Source organism: Coregonus clupeaformis, unplaced genomic scaffold (genome assembly GCF_020615455.1).
Source record: "Coregonus clupeaformis isolate EN_2021a unplaced genomic scaffold, ASM2061545v1 scaf0082, whole genome shotgun sequence".
Taxonomy (NCBI): Eukaryota; Metazoa; Chordata; class Actinopteri; order Salmoniformes; family Salmonidae; genus Coregonus; species Coregonus clupeaformis.
Genome location: NW_025533537.1, coordinates 395,001 through 410,000, shown reverse-complemented (window position 1 = coordinate 410,000; position 15,000 = coordinate 395,001). Strand labels below are relative to the sequence as shown.

General features: G+C 45.8%; 1 protein-coding gene across 2 annotated transcripts in view; it reads right to left on the bottom strand.

Annotated features, from left to right (window-relative positions):
* nectin1b (nectin cell adhesion molecule 1b) overlaps nucleotides 1-15,000 on the bottom strand; it is a 568,693-nt gene that overhangs the window by 456,868 nt on the left and 96,825 nt on the right. For both annotated transcript variants that reach the window (XM_045213155.1, XM_045213154.1), the window contains exons 2-4: nucleotides 14,057-14,428; nucleotides 5,208-5,507; nucleotides 2,666-2,783 (exon numbers count right to left, since the gene is read on the bottom strand). In XM_045213155.1, the coding sequence (XP_045069090.1) occupies nucleotides 2,666-2,783; nucleotides 5,208-5,507; nucleotides 14,057-14,428 (790 nt within the window). The remainder of the gene's footprint in view (nucleotides 1-2,665; nucleotides 2,784-5,207; nucleotides 5,508-14,056; nucleotides 14,429-15,000) is intronic.

Sequence of the window (15,000 nt, the reverse complement as noted above, 5' to 3'; positions counted from 1 at the left end):
CATGCGCTGGCTTGAGCAAGGGGACCTTGCGTGTGCTGCAGGATTTTAATCCATGACGGTGTAGTGTGTACTAATGGTTTTCTTTGAGACTGTGGTCCCAGCTCTCTTCAGGTCATTGACCAGGTCCTGCCGTGTAGTTCTGGGCTGATCTCTCACCTTCCTCATGATAATTGATGCCCCACGAGTTGAGATCTTGCATGGAGCCCCAGACCGAGGGTGATTGACCGTCATCTTGAACTTCTTCCATTTTCTAATAATTGCGCCAACAGTTGTTGCCTTCTCACCAAGCTGCTTGCCTATTGTCCTGTAGCCTATCCCAGCCTTGTGCAGGTCTACAATTTTATCCCTGATGTCCTTACACAGCTCTCTGGTCTTGGCCATTGTGGAGAGGTTGGAGTCTGTTTGATTGAGTGTGTGGACAGGTGTCTTTTATACAGGTAACGAGTTCAAACAGGTGCAGTTAATACAGGTAATGAGTGGAGAACAGGAGGGCTTCTTAAAGAAAAACTAACAGGTCTGTGAGAGCCGGAATTCTTACTGGTTGGTAGGTGATCAAATACTTATGTCATGCAATAAAATGCAAATTAATTACTTAAAAATCATACAATGTGATTTTCTGGATTATTGTTTTAGATTCCGTCTCTCACAGTTAAAGTGTACCTATGATAAAAAAATACAGACCTCTACATGCTTTGTAAGTAGGAAAACCTGCAAAAAATCGGCAGTGTATCAAATACATGTTCTCCCCACTGTACATACCTCCCCACTGTACATACCTATATCTATATCTAATATGATAGCCCTATTTGGTAAAAGACCAAATCCATATTATGGCAAGAACAGCTCAAATAAGCAAAGAAATACAACAGTCCATCATTACTTTAAGACATGAAGGTAAGTCAATGCAGAAAATGTCAAGAACTTTTAAAGTTCCTTCAAGTGCAGTCACAAAAACCATCAAGCGCTATGATGAAACTGGCTCTCATGAGGACCGCCACAGGAATGGAAGACCCAGAGTTACCTCTGCTGCAGAGGATAAGTTCATTAGAGTTACCAGCCACAGAAATTGCAGCCCAAATAAATGCTTCACAGAGTTCAAGTAACATACACATCTCAACATCAACTGTTCAGAGGAGACTGTGAATCAGGCATTCATGGTTAAATTGCAGCAAATAAACCCCTAATAAAGGACACCAATAATAAGAAGTGACTTGCTTGGGCCAAGAAACACGAGCAATGGACATTAGACCGGTGGAAATGTGTCCTTTGGACTGGAGTCCATATTTCAGATTTATGGTTCAAACCGCTGTGTCTTCGTGAGACGTGGTGTGGGTGAACAGATGATCTCTGTATGTGTATTTCCCACCGTAAAGCATAGAGGAGGATGTGTTATGGTGTGGGGATCCTTTGCTTGTGACACTGTTGGTGATTTATTTTGAATTCAAGGCACACTTAACCAGCATGGCTACCACAGCATTCTGCAGCGGTACACCATCGCATCTGGTTTGGGCTTAGTGGGACTATCATTTGTTTTTCAACAGGACATTGACCCAACACACCTCCAGGCTGTGTAAGGGCTATTTTACCAAGAAGGAGAGTGATGGAGTGCTGCATCAGATGACCTGTCCTCCACAATCCCCCGACCTCAACCCAATTGAGATGTTTTGGGATGAGTCAAATGGCAGAGTGAAGGAAAAGCAGCCAACAAGTGCTCAGCATATGTGGGAACTCCTTCAAGACTGTTGGAAAAGCATTCCAAGTGAAGCTGGTTGAGAGAATGTCATGAGTGTGCAAAGCTGTCATCAAGGCAAAGGGTGGCTATTTGAAGAATCTCAAATATAAAATATATTTTGATTTGTTGAACACTTTTTTGTTACTACATGATTCCATATGTGTTATTTCATAGTTTTGATGTCTTCACTATTATTCTACGATGTAGAAAATAGTAAAAACCAAGAAAAACCCTTGAATGAGTAGGTGTGTCCAAACCTTGGACTGGGACTGTATATACTGTAGATAAAATATATACTGTAGATAAAACAGACTAGATACTATAGATAAAATAGAATCGACCTTCGTCTCCCGAGCCCGTTGCGGAGATACAGCGAGGAGACAAGATCGAAATTGGGGAGAAAAAGAGGGTCAAATACAAAAAAATTAAATAACAATAATGTGTCTGTGTGTTGTTGTTAATAGCCCTATTGTCCCTTCATCTCCAAGCCTCATCATCAAACTGAGATGAATTAATGAAAGATTGATGGAGAGGGAAAGATATCTTGTTGCTTTATGTTTTTAAAACCCCGATTGGAGAACCAACGTGGAATAAATGAGGTTCACCAGTCCTCTCATATAAACACTTCACTTTGTGGCAGTTTCATTACAGCATTAACATGCATTACGTGTTTAAGTCTTGAACAGGGTTTTGGAGAATGGCTCATTTCAGACCACTCGTTCAAATATCATGAATTCCAAACTTTGGGCCTGTTTCTCATGACGTATATGAAACAAATAGATTTCATACAATAATGTGCATTAAGTCTTGAACAAGTTTTGTAGAATGTATGTTAGCTACACTTCCAGCTTGCTTTGTACCCCCTACCCCTTTCAAACAGACATCCTGAACCTGTAAATAGAAGGTCCTCTGAATGAATAGGTTGAGACTTACACTTTCCACTGGTAGACGGTGACAGGAGGGTTAGCGTCAGCGTTGCAGGTGAGGCTGACGTCCTGACGGTTCAGGTACCAGTTACCATCGAAGCCCTCAATCTTCACCTCCGGTTCATCTGTCAGGGACAGATAGATGGTGTCAGAATAGTACAGTATTGTCTGATTCACACCATAGGGTCGACCTGAACCGTACTAACACAGATATTTTATTTTCACATTGTCCTTCACTAGAGTGGATTCAGAGCCAGGCCAGATCAGTACAGCTCCGTTTGGATCAGGGAAAAGCCCTTACAGATGTAGGATCTTAATTTGAGACAGTTTGCTACAGCAGGGAAATTATCCTGCAACAAGGAAATGTGAATTATTATGTGTATTATAATTAATGGACATTTTTGTAGGGGCTGATACACTTTTTGTTAGGGAAAATCAAGTCTGATATTTAAAAATGGGAAATTACTAACTTTAGATGCTTTTTAAAACCTTGAATAAACTACAAGTTTTCATTTCCTGCTGTGCAGGAAAATTCTCAGCAACAAAAGAGTGATGAAATGAAGATCATACATCTGTATATCTCCCATTCCCACCACCACTGTGACATTGTCCCAACACTCCTCTACAGATCATCCCACCACCACTGTGACTGTGTCTCAACAGTCCTCTACAAATCATCACACCACCACTGTGACTTTGTCCCAACACTCCTCTACAGATCATCCCACCACCACTGTGACTGTGTCTCAACAGTCCTCTACAAATCATCACACCACCACTGTGACTGTGTCTCAACAGTCCTCTACAAATCATCACACCACCACTGTGACTTTGTCCCAACACTCCCTTACAGATCATCACACCACCACTGTGACTGTGTCTCAACAGTCCTCTACAAATCATCACACCACCACTGTGACTGTGTCTCAACAGTCCTCTACAGATCATCACACCACCACTGTGACTGTGCCCCAACACTCCCAACACAGATCATCACACCACCACTGTGACTTTGTCCCATTACTCCTCTACAGATCATCACACCACCACTGTGAATTTGTCCCAACACTCCTCTACAGATCATCACACCACCAATGTGACTGTGTCCCAAAACTCCTCTACAGATCATCACACCACCACGGTGACTGTGTCCCAAAACTCCTCTAGAGATCATCACATAATCTCACATGGCCTCTCCTATCATTGCTACGCAGACGACACACAATTCATCTTCTCCTTTCCCCCTTCTGATAACCAGGTGGCGAATCGCATCTCTGCATGTCTGGCAGACATATCAGTGTGGATGACGGATCACAACCTCAAGCTGAACCTCGGCAAGACGGAGCTGCTCTTCCTCCCGGGGAAGGACTGCCCGCTCCATGATCTTGCCATCACGGTTGACAACTCTGTTGTGTCCTCCTCCCAGAGTGCAAAGAGTCTTGGCGTGACCCTGGACAACACCCTGTCGTTCTCCGCTAACATCAAAGCGGTGAACCGATCCTGTAGGTTCATGCTCTACAACATTCGCAGAGTACGACCCTGCCTTACACAGGAAGCGGCACAGGTCCTAATCCAGGCACCTGTCATCTCCCGTCTGGATTACTGCAACTCGCTGTTGGCTGGGCTCCCTGCCTGTGCCATTAAACCCCTAGAACTCATCCAGAATGCCGCAGCCGTCTGGTGTTTAACCTTCCCAAGTTCTCTCACGTCACCCCGTTCCTCCGCACACTCCACTGGCTTCCAGTTGAAGCTCGCATCTGCTACAAGACCATGGTGCTTGCCTACGGAGCTGTGAGGGGAACGGCACCTCCGTACCTTCAGGCTCTGATCAGTCCCTACACCCAAACGAGGGCATTGCGTTCATCCACCTCTGGCCTGCAGGCCCCCCTACCTCTGCGGAAGCATAGTTCCCGCTCAGCCCAGTCAAAACTGTTCGCTGCTCTGGCACCCCAATGGTGGAACAAGCTCCCTCACGACGCCAGGACAGCGGAGTCACTGACCACCTTCCAGAGACACTTGAAACCCCACCTCTTTAAGGAACACCTGGGATAGGATAAAGTAATCCTTCTACCCACCCTTACCCCACCCCTCCCAAAAAAATATATATATAATAAAATAAAAAATAATATAAAATATCTATCTATCTATCTATCTATCTATCTATCTATCTATCTATCTATCTATATATATATATATATATATATATATATATATATATATATATATATATATATACACACAGTGGGGAGAAGAAGTATTTGATACACTGCCGATTTTGCAGGTTTTCCTACTTACAAAGCATGTAGAGGTCTGTCATTTTTATCATAGGTACACTACAACTGTGAGAGACGGAATCTAAAACTAAGGTGAATGCACCAATTTGTAAGTGGCTTTGGATAAGAGCGTCTGCTAAATGACGAAAATGTAAATGTAAATGTATGTTATAGTGTATTTATCATGTAAATCCTGCTCAGAAACCACATTTCCCTTTGGGGAAAATGTGATTGATTGGTTGATTGATTGACATGTAAACAACTGTGATAACTCACACTGCACGTTGAGCACGATGCTGTCAGTCATCCTCTCGTCGCGGTAGGTTACGATGCAGGTGAGTTTCTGTCTGTGTGTCTCCCTGCTCGGCACGACCACGTAGTTGCTCCTAACGGTCACCGTGCCGTTGGCATTCTGCGTCTCTTGGAACGTGGCTTCGCCCTTCAGCCTCGTGTCCCACTTGATCACGCTCTGAGGCTTTCCATTCGCCGAGAGGCAGGTTGCCACGGTCATCTTCCGCTTCTGGGGGCGGGCCACGATGGTGGGCGTGGTCAAGGTCATATGATTCTGAGGTCGCGCTGGAAGGAAAGAGGGAGAGTAAATGGATCATCTGTTGGATCTGTTGGATCTGTTGGATCTGTTGGATCTGTTGGATCTGGTATGCAAACACAGTGATTAACCCTCATGCCTCTAACTTGGATTACCAACAGGGGTCATTTTGACACCAAGAACAAACTATTGAAAAGCAACAATCATGGCAAAATACAAACGTATCTCCTATCAAAACATCACATATAGCAAACAAACAAACAACAAATAGTGATTAAAGGGTGGATAGGGTTTTTATTAAAAGTGCAGAAGGAAACATTAAATTAAATAGTTTTTACTGGTCTTATTAGTTTGTTTTGAATTCACCACCATCTCAATGCCAATGCCTTTCATAAAAAAATAAAATAAAGCTTTCTGTGAAGTAAATTACTTTTCGGTTTTTGTGTATTTTTCTTTCAATATAATTCCCATGTAGGTTTATAATTATTTCAACTTCACTTCACTTCAACATTAAGCCTCAGATTGACTGATAACTCTATTTGAAGTTAATGACTCTAGGGTGGGAGGTTTTGTGATGATTTAAATCGAGAAAGGAACATCCCTCCCTGACGTGCTCAAAGCCAAACCCAGTTGTCAGAAAGCTTCAACAGATGCAAAAGCCTTCCAAATGAACAAAGTCTTCCAATTTAAATCCTTTGAGGGCTGACAATTAGCAATGTACTAATGTGACATCAAAAGGCAGGCTCAGGTAAGCACGAGAGAACGCTCAAAAGATAAACTGTAGCTGTGGAGCAGATATGAAGAGCTGCAGATAGCTATGATATGAAGAGGCCTCTTTGAACGCTGTCAGTCGGTTATCTACAAACAGGTTTCCTGGAATTCACTGAGCCTCAGACAACACACACACAAAGACATACACACACTCACACGCACACACACACACACGCACACACACACACAGACACACACACACACACACACACAGACACACACACACAGACACACACACACACACACGCACACACACACAGACACACACACACACACACACACACACACACACACACAGACACACACACACACACACACAGACACACACACACAGACACACACACACACACACGCACACACACACACAGACACACACAGACACACACAGCACCAGTCGACAGAACACCAATAGGGCCTCAGAGGACTAAGGAGGCTGTCTGACACACTATGGCTGTGTCCCTACGGGCCCTGGTCAAAAGTAGTGCACTATATAGGGAACAGGGTGTCATTTGAGGCACAGACAAGATAAGGGCTTGGAGATGACAAGGCTGGTGGAGCTACAGGGACTAGTCACTACTTAAGACAAGGCTGATGGAGCTACAGGGACAAGTCACTACTTAAGGCTGATGGAGCTACAGGGACTAGTCACTACTTAAGACAAGGCTGATGGAGCTACAGGGACAAGTCACTACTTAAGACAAGGCTGATGGAGCTACAGGGACTAGTCACTACTTAAGGCTGATGGAGCTACATGGACTAGTCACTACTTAAGGCTGATGGAGCTACATGGACTAGTCACTACTTAAGGCTGATGGAGCTACAGGGACTAGTCACTACTTAAGGCTGATGGAGCTACATGGACTAGTCACTACTTAAGACAAGGCTGATGGAGCTACAGGGACAAGTCACTACTTAAGACAAGGCTGATGGAGCTACAGGGACAAGTCACTACTTAAGGCTGATGGAGCTACATGGACAAGTCACTACTTAAGACAAGGCTGATGGAACTACATGGACTAGTCACTACTTAAGGCTGATGGAGCTACATGAACTAGTCACTACTTAAGGCTGATGGAGCTACAGGGACTAGTCACTACTTAAGACAAGGTTGATGGAGCTACAGGGACAAGTCACTACTTAAGACAAGGCTGATGGAGCTACAGGGACAAGTCACTACTTAAGACAAGGCTGATGGAGCTACAGGGACTAGTCACTACTTAAGGCTGATGGAGCTACAGGGACTAGTCACTACTTAAGGCTGATGGAGCTACATGGACTAGTCACTACTTAAGACAAGGCTGATGGAGCTACAGGGACAAGTCACTACTTAAGACAAGGCTGATGGAGCTACAGGGACAAGTCACTACTTAAGGCTGATGGAGCTACATGGACAAGTCACTACTTAAGACAAGGCTGATGGAACTACATGGACTAGTCACTCCTTAAGGCTGATGGAGCTACATGAACTAGTCACTACTTAAGGCTGATGGAGCTACAGGGACTAGTCACTACTTAAGACAAGGCTGATGGAACTACATGGACTAGTCACTACTTAAGGCTGATGGAGCTACATGAACTAGTCACTACTTAAGACAAGGCTGATGGAACTACATGGACTAGTCACTACTTAAGGCTGATGGAGCTACATGAACTAGTCACTACTTAAGGCTGATGGAGCTACAGGGACTAGTCACTACTTAAGACAAGGCTGATGGAGCTACAGGGACAAGTCACTACTTAAGACAAGGCTGATGGAACTACATGGACTAGTCACTACTTAAGGCTGATGGAGCTACATGAACTAGTCACTACTTAAGGCTGTTGGAGCTACAGGGACAAGTCACTACTTAAGACAAGGCTGATGGAGCTACAGGGACAAGTCACTACTTAAGACAAGGCTGATGGAGCTACAGGGACTAGTCACTACTTAAGGCTGATGGAGCTACAGGGACTAGTCACTACTTAAGGCTGATGGAGCTACATGGACTAGTCACTACTTAAGGCTGATGGAGCTACATGGACTAGTCACTACTTAAGACAAGGCTGATGGAGCTACAGGGACTAGTCACTACTTAAGGCTGATGGAGCTACATGGACTAGTCACTACTTAAGACAAGGCTGATGGAGCTACAGGGACAAGTCACTACTTAAGACAAGGCTGATGGAGCTACAGGGACTAGTCACTACTTAAGGCTGATGGAGCTACATGGACTAGTCACTACTTAAGACAAGGCTGATGGAGCTACAGGGACTAGTCACTACTTAAGACAAGGCTGATGGAGCTACAGGGACTAGTCACTACTTAAGGCTGATGGAGCTACAGGGACTAGTCACTACTTAAGGCTGATGGAACTACATGGACTAGTCACTACTTAAGGCTGATGGAGCTAAATGAACTAGTCACTACTTAAGGCTGATGGAGCTACAGGGACTAGTCACTACTTAAGACAAGGCTGATGGAGCTACAGGGACAAGTCACTACTTAAGACAAGGCTGATGGAGCTACAGGGACAAGTCACTACTTAAGACAAGGCTGATGGAGCTACAGGGACTAGTCACTACTTAAGGCTGATGGAGCTACAGGGACTAGTCACTACTTAAGGCTGATGGAGCTACATGGACTAGTCACTACTTAAGGCTGATGGAGCTACAGGGACTAGTCACTACTTAAGGCTGATGGAGCTACATGGACTAGTCACTACTTAAGACAAGGCTGATGGAGCTACAGGGACTAGTCACTACTTAAGGCTGATGGAGCTACAGGGACAAGTCACTACTTAAGACAAGGGCTTTTTCTTTGATGGGGCTTAATGGAAAACACACCAACAAATACAAGTTGCTGGTGTTCTTCTTTAAACAATCTTTATTGAGCGCTGTCATTTCATGGTGAGGAACTGCAGTTTTATCAGGCTTTTTATTTTATTTTCTGTTTCGTCCTCTGTTATGTGAGTGGTCTAATATATCTTCATTAGATTAGTGTTCAACCCCCGAGTCAATACATGTTAGAAACACCTTTGCCAGCGAATACAGCTGGGAGTCTTTCTGATGAAGTCTCTAAGAGCTTTCCACACGTGGTGGGTTGTGCAACATTTGCCCATTATCCTTTTCAAAATTATTCAAGCTCTGTCAAATTGGTTGTTTATCATTGCTAGACAGCCATTTTCAGATCTTGTCATAGATTTTCAAGCAGATTTAAGTCAAAACTGTAACTAGGCCACTCAGGAACTTTCCCTGTCTTCTTGGTAAGCAACTCCAGTTTAGATTTGACCTTGTGTTTTAGGTTATTGTCCTGCTGAAAGGTGAATGAAACAGACTGAACCAGGTTTTCCTCTAGTATTCTGCGTGTACTTAGCGCCATTCCATTAATTTCTTATCCTGAAAAACTCCACAGTCCTTAACAATTACAAGCATAACCCATAACATGATGCAGCCACCACTATGCTTGAAAATATGGAGAGTGGTACTCAGTAATGTGTTGTATTGGATTTGCCCCAAAAATAACACTTTGTTTTCAGGACATAAAGTGAATTGCTTTGCCAATATTACTTTAGTGCCTTGTTGCAAACAGGATGCATGTTTTGGAATATTTTATTCTGTACAGGCTTTCTTCTTTTCACTCTGTAATTTAGGTTAGTATTGTGGAGTAACTACAATGTTGATCCATCCTGGGTGTTCTCCTATCAGCCATTAAACTCTGTAACTGTTTAAAAGTCACCATTGGCCTCATGGTGAAATCCCTGAGCGGTTTCTTTCCTCTCCGGCAACTAAGTTAGGAAGAACACCTGTATCTTTGTAGTGACTAGTTGTATATTTTATATTGATTCACCATCCAAAGTGTAATTAGTAACTTCATCATGCTCAAAGGGATATTAAATGTCTTTTTTTTTTTTTTACAATCTTCCAATAGGCGTCCTTCTTTGCGAGGCATTGGAAAACCTCCCTGGTCTTTGTGGTTGAAACTGTGTTTGAAATGCACTGCTTGACTGAGGGACCTTACATATAATTGTATGTGTGTGGTACAGAGATGATGTAGTCATTCAACAATCATGTTAAAAACTATTATTTCACTCAGAGTGAATCCATGCAACTTATTCGGTGACTTGTTAAGGACATTTTAACTCCTGAACATATTTAGGCTTGCTATAACAAAGGGGTTGAATACTTATTGACTCAAGACATTTCAGCTTTTCATTTTTAAATTGTTTTGTAAGAAAAATTGAAAAACATAATTCCACTTTGAGATTACGTGGTATTATGTGCAGGCCAGTGACAAAAACAATCTAAATTTAATTGATTTTAAGTTCAGGCTGTAACACAACAACGTGTGGAACAAGTCAAGGGGTGAGAATAGTTTCTGAAGGCACTGTACATATTTATTTCTCTGAACTCTGCAGCGTTCTCTGGTTACATGAAAGCAATATTACTGTGTGACTAGAATACAGCACACCTCCAACACCTTCACAGAAACACAGCCTGGCTGAGTGACCTGACATCTCCAACACCTTCACAGAAACACAGTCTGGCTGAGTGGCCTGACATCTCCAACACCTTCACAGAAACACAGCCTGGCTGAGTGGCCTGACATCTCCAACACCTTCACAGAAACACAGCCTGGCTGAGTGGCCTGACATCTCCAACACCTTCACAGAAACACAGCCTGGCTGAGTGGCCTGACATCTCCAACACCTTCACAGAAACACAGCCTGGCTGAGTGGCCTGACATCTCCAACACCTTCACAGAAACACAGCCTGGCTGAGTGACCTGACATCTCCAATACCTTCACAGAAACACAGCCTGGCTGAGTGGCCTGACATCTCCAATACCTTCACAGAAACACAGCCTGGCTGAGTGACCTGACATCTCCAACACCTTCACAGAAACACAGCCTGGCTGAGTGGCCTGACATCTCCAATACCTTCACAGAAACACAGTCTGGCTGAGTGACCTGACATCTCCAACACCTTCACAGAAACACAGCCTGGCTGAGTGGCCTGACATCTCCAACACCTTCACAGAAACACAGCCTGGCTGAGTGACCTGACATCTCCAACACCTTCACAGAAACACAGCCTGGCTGAGTGGCCTGACATCTCCAACACCTTCACAGAAACACAGCCTGGCTGAGTGACCTGGCATCTCCAACACCTTCACAGAAACACAGTCTGGCTGAGTGGCCTGACATCTCCAATACCTTCACAGAAACACAGCCTGGCTGAGTGGCCTGACATCTCCAACACCTTCACAGAAACACAGCCTGGCTGAGTGGCCTGACATCTCCAATACCTTCACAGAAACACAGCCTGGCTGAGTGGCCTGACATCTCCAACACCTTCACAGAAACACAGCCTGGCTGAGTGGCCTGACATCTCCAACACCTTCACAGAAACACAGCCTGGCTGAGTGGCCTGACATCTCCAACACCTTCACAGAAACACAGTCTGGCTGAGTGGCCTGACATCTCCAACACCTTCACAGAAACACAGCCTGGCTGAGTGGCCTGACATCTCCAATACCTTCACAGAAACACAGCCTGGCTGAGTGACCTGACATCTCCAATACCTTCACAGAAACACAGCCTGGCTGAGTGACCTGACATCTCCAACACCTTCACAGAAACACAGCCTGGCTGAGTGGCCTGACATCTCCAATACCTTCACAGAAACACAGCCTGGCTGAGTGACCTGACATCTCCAATACCTTCACAGAAACACAGTCTGGCTGAGTGACCTGACATCTCCAACACCTTCACAGAAACACAGCCTGGCTGAGTGGCCTGACATCTCCAACACCTTCACAGAAACACAGCCTGGCTGAGTGGCCTGACATCTCCAATACCTTCACAGAAACACAGCCTGGCTGAGTGGCCTGACATCTCCAACACCTTCACAGAAACACAGCCTGGCTGAGTGACCTGACATCTCCAACACCTTCACAGAAACACAGCCTGGCTGAGTGGCCTGACATCTCCAACACCTTCACAGAAACACAGCCTGGCTGAGTGACCTGACATCTCCAATACCTTCACAGAAACACAGCCTGGCTGAGTGACCTGACATCTCCAACACCTTCACAGAAACACAGCCTGGCTGAGTGGCCTGACATCTCCAACACCTTCACAGAAACACAGCCTGGCTGAGTGACCTGACATCTCCAACACCTTCACAGAAACACAGTCTGGCTGAGTGGCCTGACATCTCCAATACCTTCACAGAAACACAGCCTGGCTGAGTGACCTGACATCTCCAACACCTTCACAGAAACACAGCCTGGCTGAGTGGCCTGACATCTCCAACACCTTCACAGAAACACAGCCTGGCTGAGTGGCCTGACATCTCCAACACCTTCACAGAAACACAGCCTGGCTGAGTGGCCTGACATCTCCAACACCTTCACAGAAACACAGCCTGGCTGAGTGGCCTGACATCTCCAACACCTTCACAGAAACACAGTCTGGCTGAGTGACCTGACATCTCCAACACCTTCACAGAAACACAGCCTGGCTGAGTGGCCTGACATCTCCAATACCTTCACAGAAACACAGCCTGGCTGAGTGGCCTGACATCTCCAACACCTTCACAGAAACACAGCCTGGCTGAGTGGCCTGACATCTCCAATACCTTCACAGAAACACAGCCTGGCTGAGTGGCCTGACATCTCCAATACCTTCACAGAAACACAGCCTGGCTGAGTGGCCTGACATCTCCAATACCTTCACAGAAACACAGCCTGGCTGAGTGGCCTGACATCTCCAACACCTTCACAGAAACACAGCCTGGCTGAGTGGCCTGACATCTCCAACACCTTCACAGAAACACAGCCTGGCTGAGTGGCCTGACATCTCCAACACCTTCACAGAAACACAGCCTGGCTGAGTGGCCTGACATCTCCAATACCTTCACAGAAACACAGCCTGGCTGAGTGGCCTGACATCTCCAATACCTTCACAGAAACACAGCCTGGCTGAGTGGCCTGACATCTCCAATACCTTCACAGAAACACAGCCTGGCTGAGTGGCCTGACATCTCCAATACCTTCACAGAAACACAGCCTGGCTGAGTGGCCTGACATCTCCAATACCTTCACAGAAACACAGCCTGGCTGAGTGGCCTGACATCTCCAATACCTTCACAGAAACACAGCCTGGCTGAGTGGCCTGACATCTCCAACACCTTCACAGAAATACAGCCTGGCTGAGTGGCCTGACATCTCCAACACCTTCACAGAAACACAGTCTGGCTGAGTGACCTGACATCTCCAATACCTTCACAGAAACACAGTCTGGCTGAGTGGCCTGACATCTCCAACACCTTCACAGAAACACAGCCTGGCTGAGTGACCTGACATCTCCAACACCTTCACAGAAACACAGTCTGGCTGAGTGACAGGTTTTCCAATGTTAGAGCGCTTTAGTGTCTGACCTCACAATTACTTACTTCATAGCATGTTAAGGGCAGGTCAAGGGCAGGTCAAGGGCAGGTCAAGGGCAGGTCAAGGGCAGGTCAAGGGCAGGTCAACGGCAGGTCAAGGGCAGGTCAAGGGCAGGTCAAGGGCAGGTCAAGGGCAGGGTATGTTTCTTATTGTGTCCCTTTTCAAGACATCATCTCACATAGCTGTAACATTCTCTTGGTTCTCACGTCTAATTGACTAGAATGTCTTGTGGTGTCATATTGGGTTGTTGAGCCTTACCAAACACAGTGAGGTTGATATTGTGTTAACTCGTCCTTACCAAACACAGTGAGGTTGATATTGTGTTAACTCGTCCTTACCAAACACAGTGAGGTTGATATTGTGTTAACTCGTCCTTACCAAACACAGTGAGGTTGACCATGTTCTCTCGGTTCCCAGCAGGGAAAGTGGTGTACTCGCAAATGTATGCGGCCTCATCAGATAGCCTCAGGTTGGAGAACATGATGGTGGTATCCTCCAGAGACGGGGTGCGGTGACGGACCGCCGGCTGCTTGAAGGTTACCCTCTCCTTGAAGGGCGGGAGCACGGACACCCCCAGCGAGGGGTTGGCGATGGCCACGTTCTGTTTGGTGCCGTTCAGGAACTTCTGCCATGTGACCTGAGAGATCTTGACCGGGGGGTTGGAGTTAACGAAGATACAACGCAGCTCCACCTGGGAACCCACGAAGCCTGACTTAATGGAGTCCATCTGGACACTCTGTCCATCTCCAGCTGAGAGGAGGAGAGAGGGGGAGGAGAGGAGAGGAGAGGAGAGAGGGGGAGGAGAGAGGGGGAGGAGAGGAGAGAAAGAGAGAGTGGTGGGGGGCGAGAGAGAGAGGGAAGGAGAGGGAAGGAGCGGGAAGGAGAGAGAAGGAGAGGGAAGGAAAGAGAAGGAGAGGGAAGGAGAGAGAAGGAGAGGGAAGGAGAGGGAAGGAGAGGGAAGGAGAGGGAAGGAGAGGGAAGGAGAGGGAAGGAGAGGGAAGGAGAGGGAAGGAGAGAGAAGGAGAGGGAAGGAAAGAGAAGGAGAGAGAAGGAGAGAGAAGGAGAGGGAAGGAGAGGGAAGGAAAACAGAAAACAACAACATTTAATTATGATCTACAAGTCAATTCCATCCTACTAGGCAGTGCGTACACACACACACACACACACACACACACACCATCCACATACACACACACACACACACACACGCACAAACACACACACTGCCAGCTCCACATACTTAATCAGAGATACACCACCCACCCCGAGTTCCACAAAACAAACCTGATCCCTAAACCTCGACACTTAGACGTCCTCCAGTG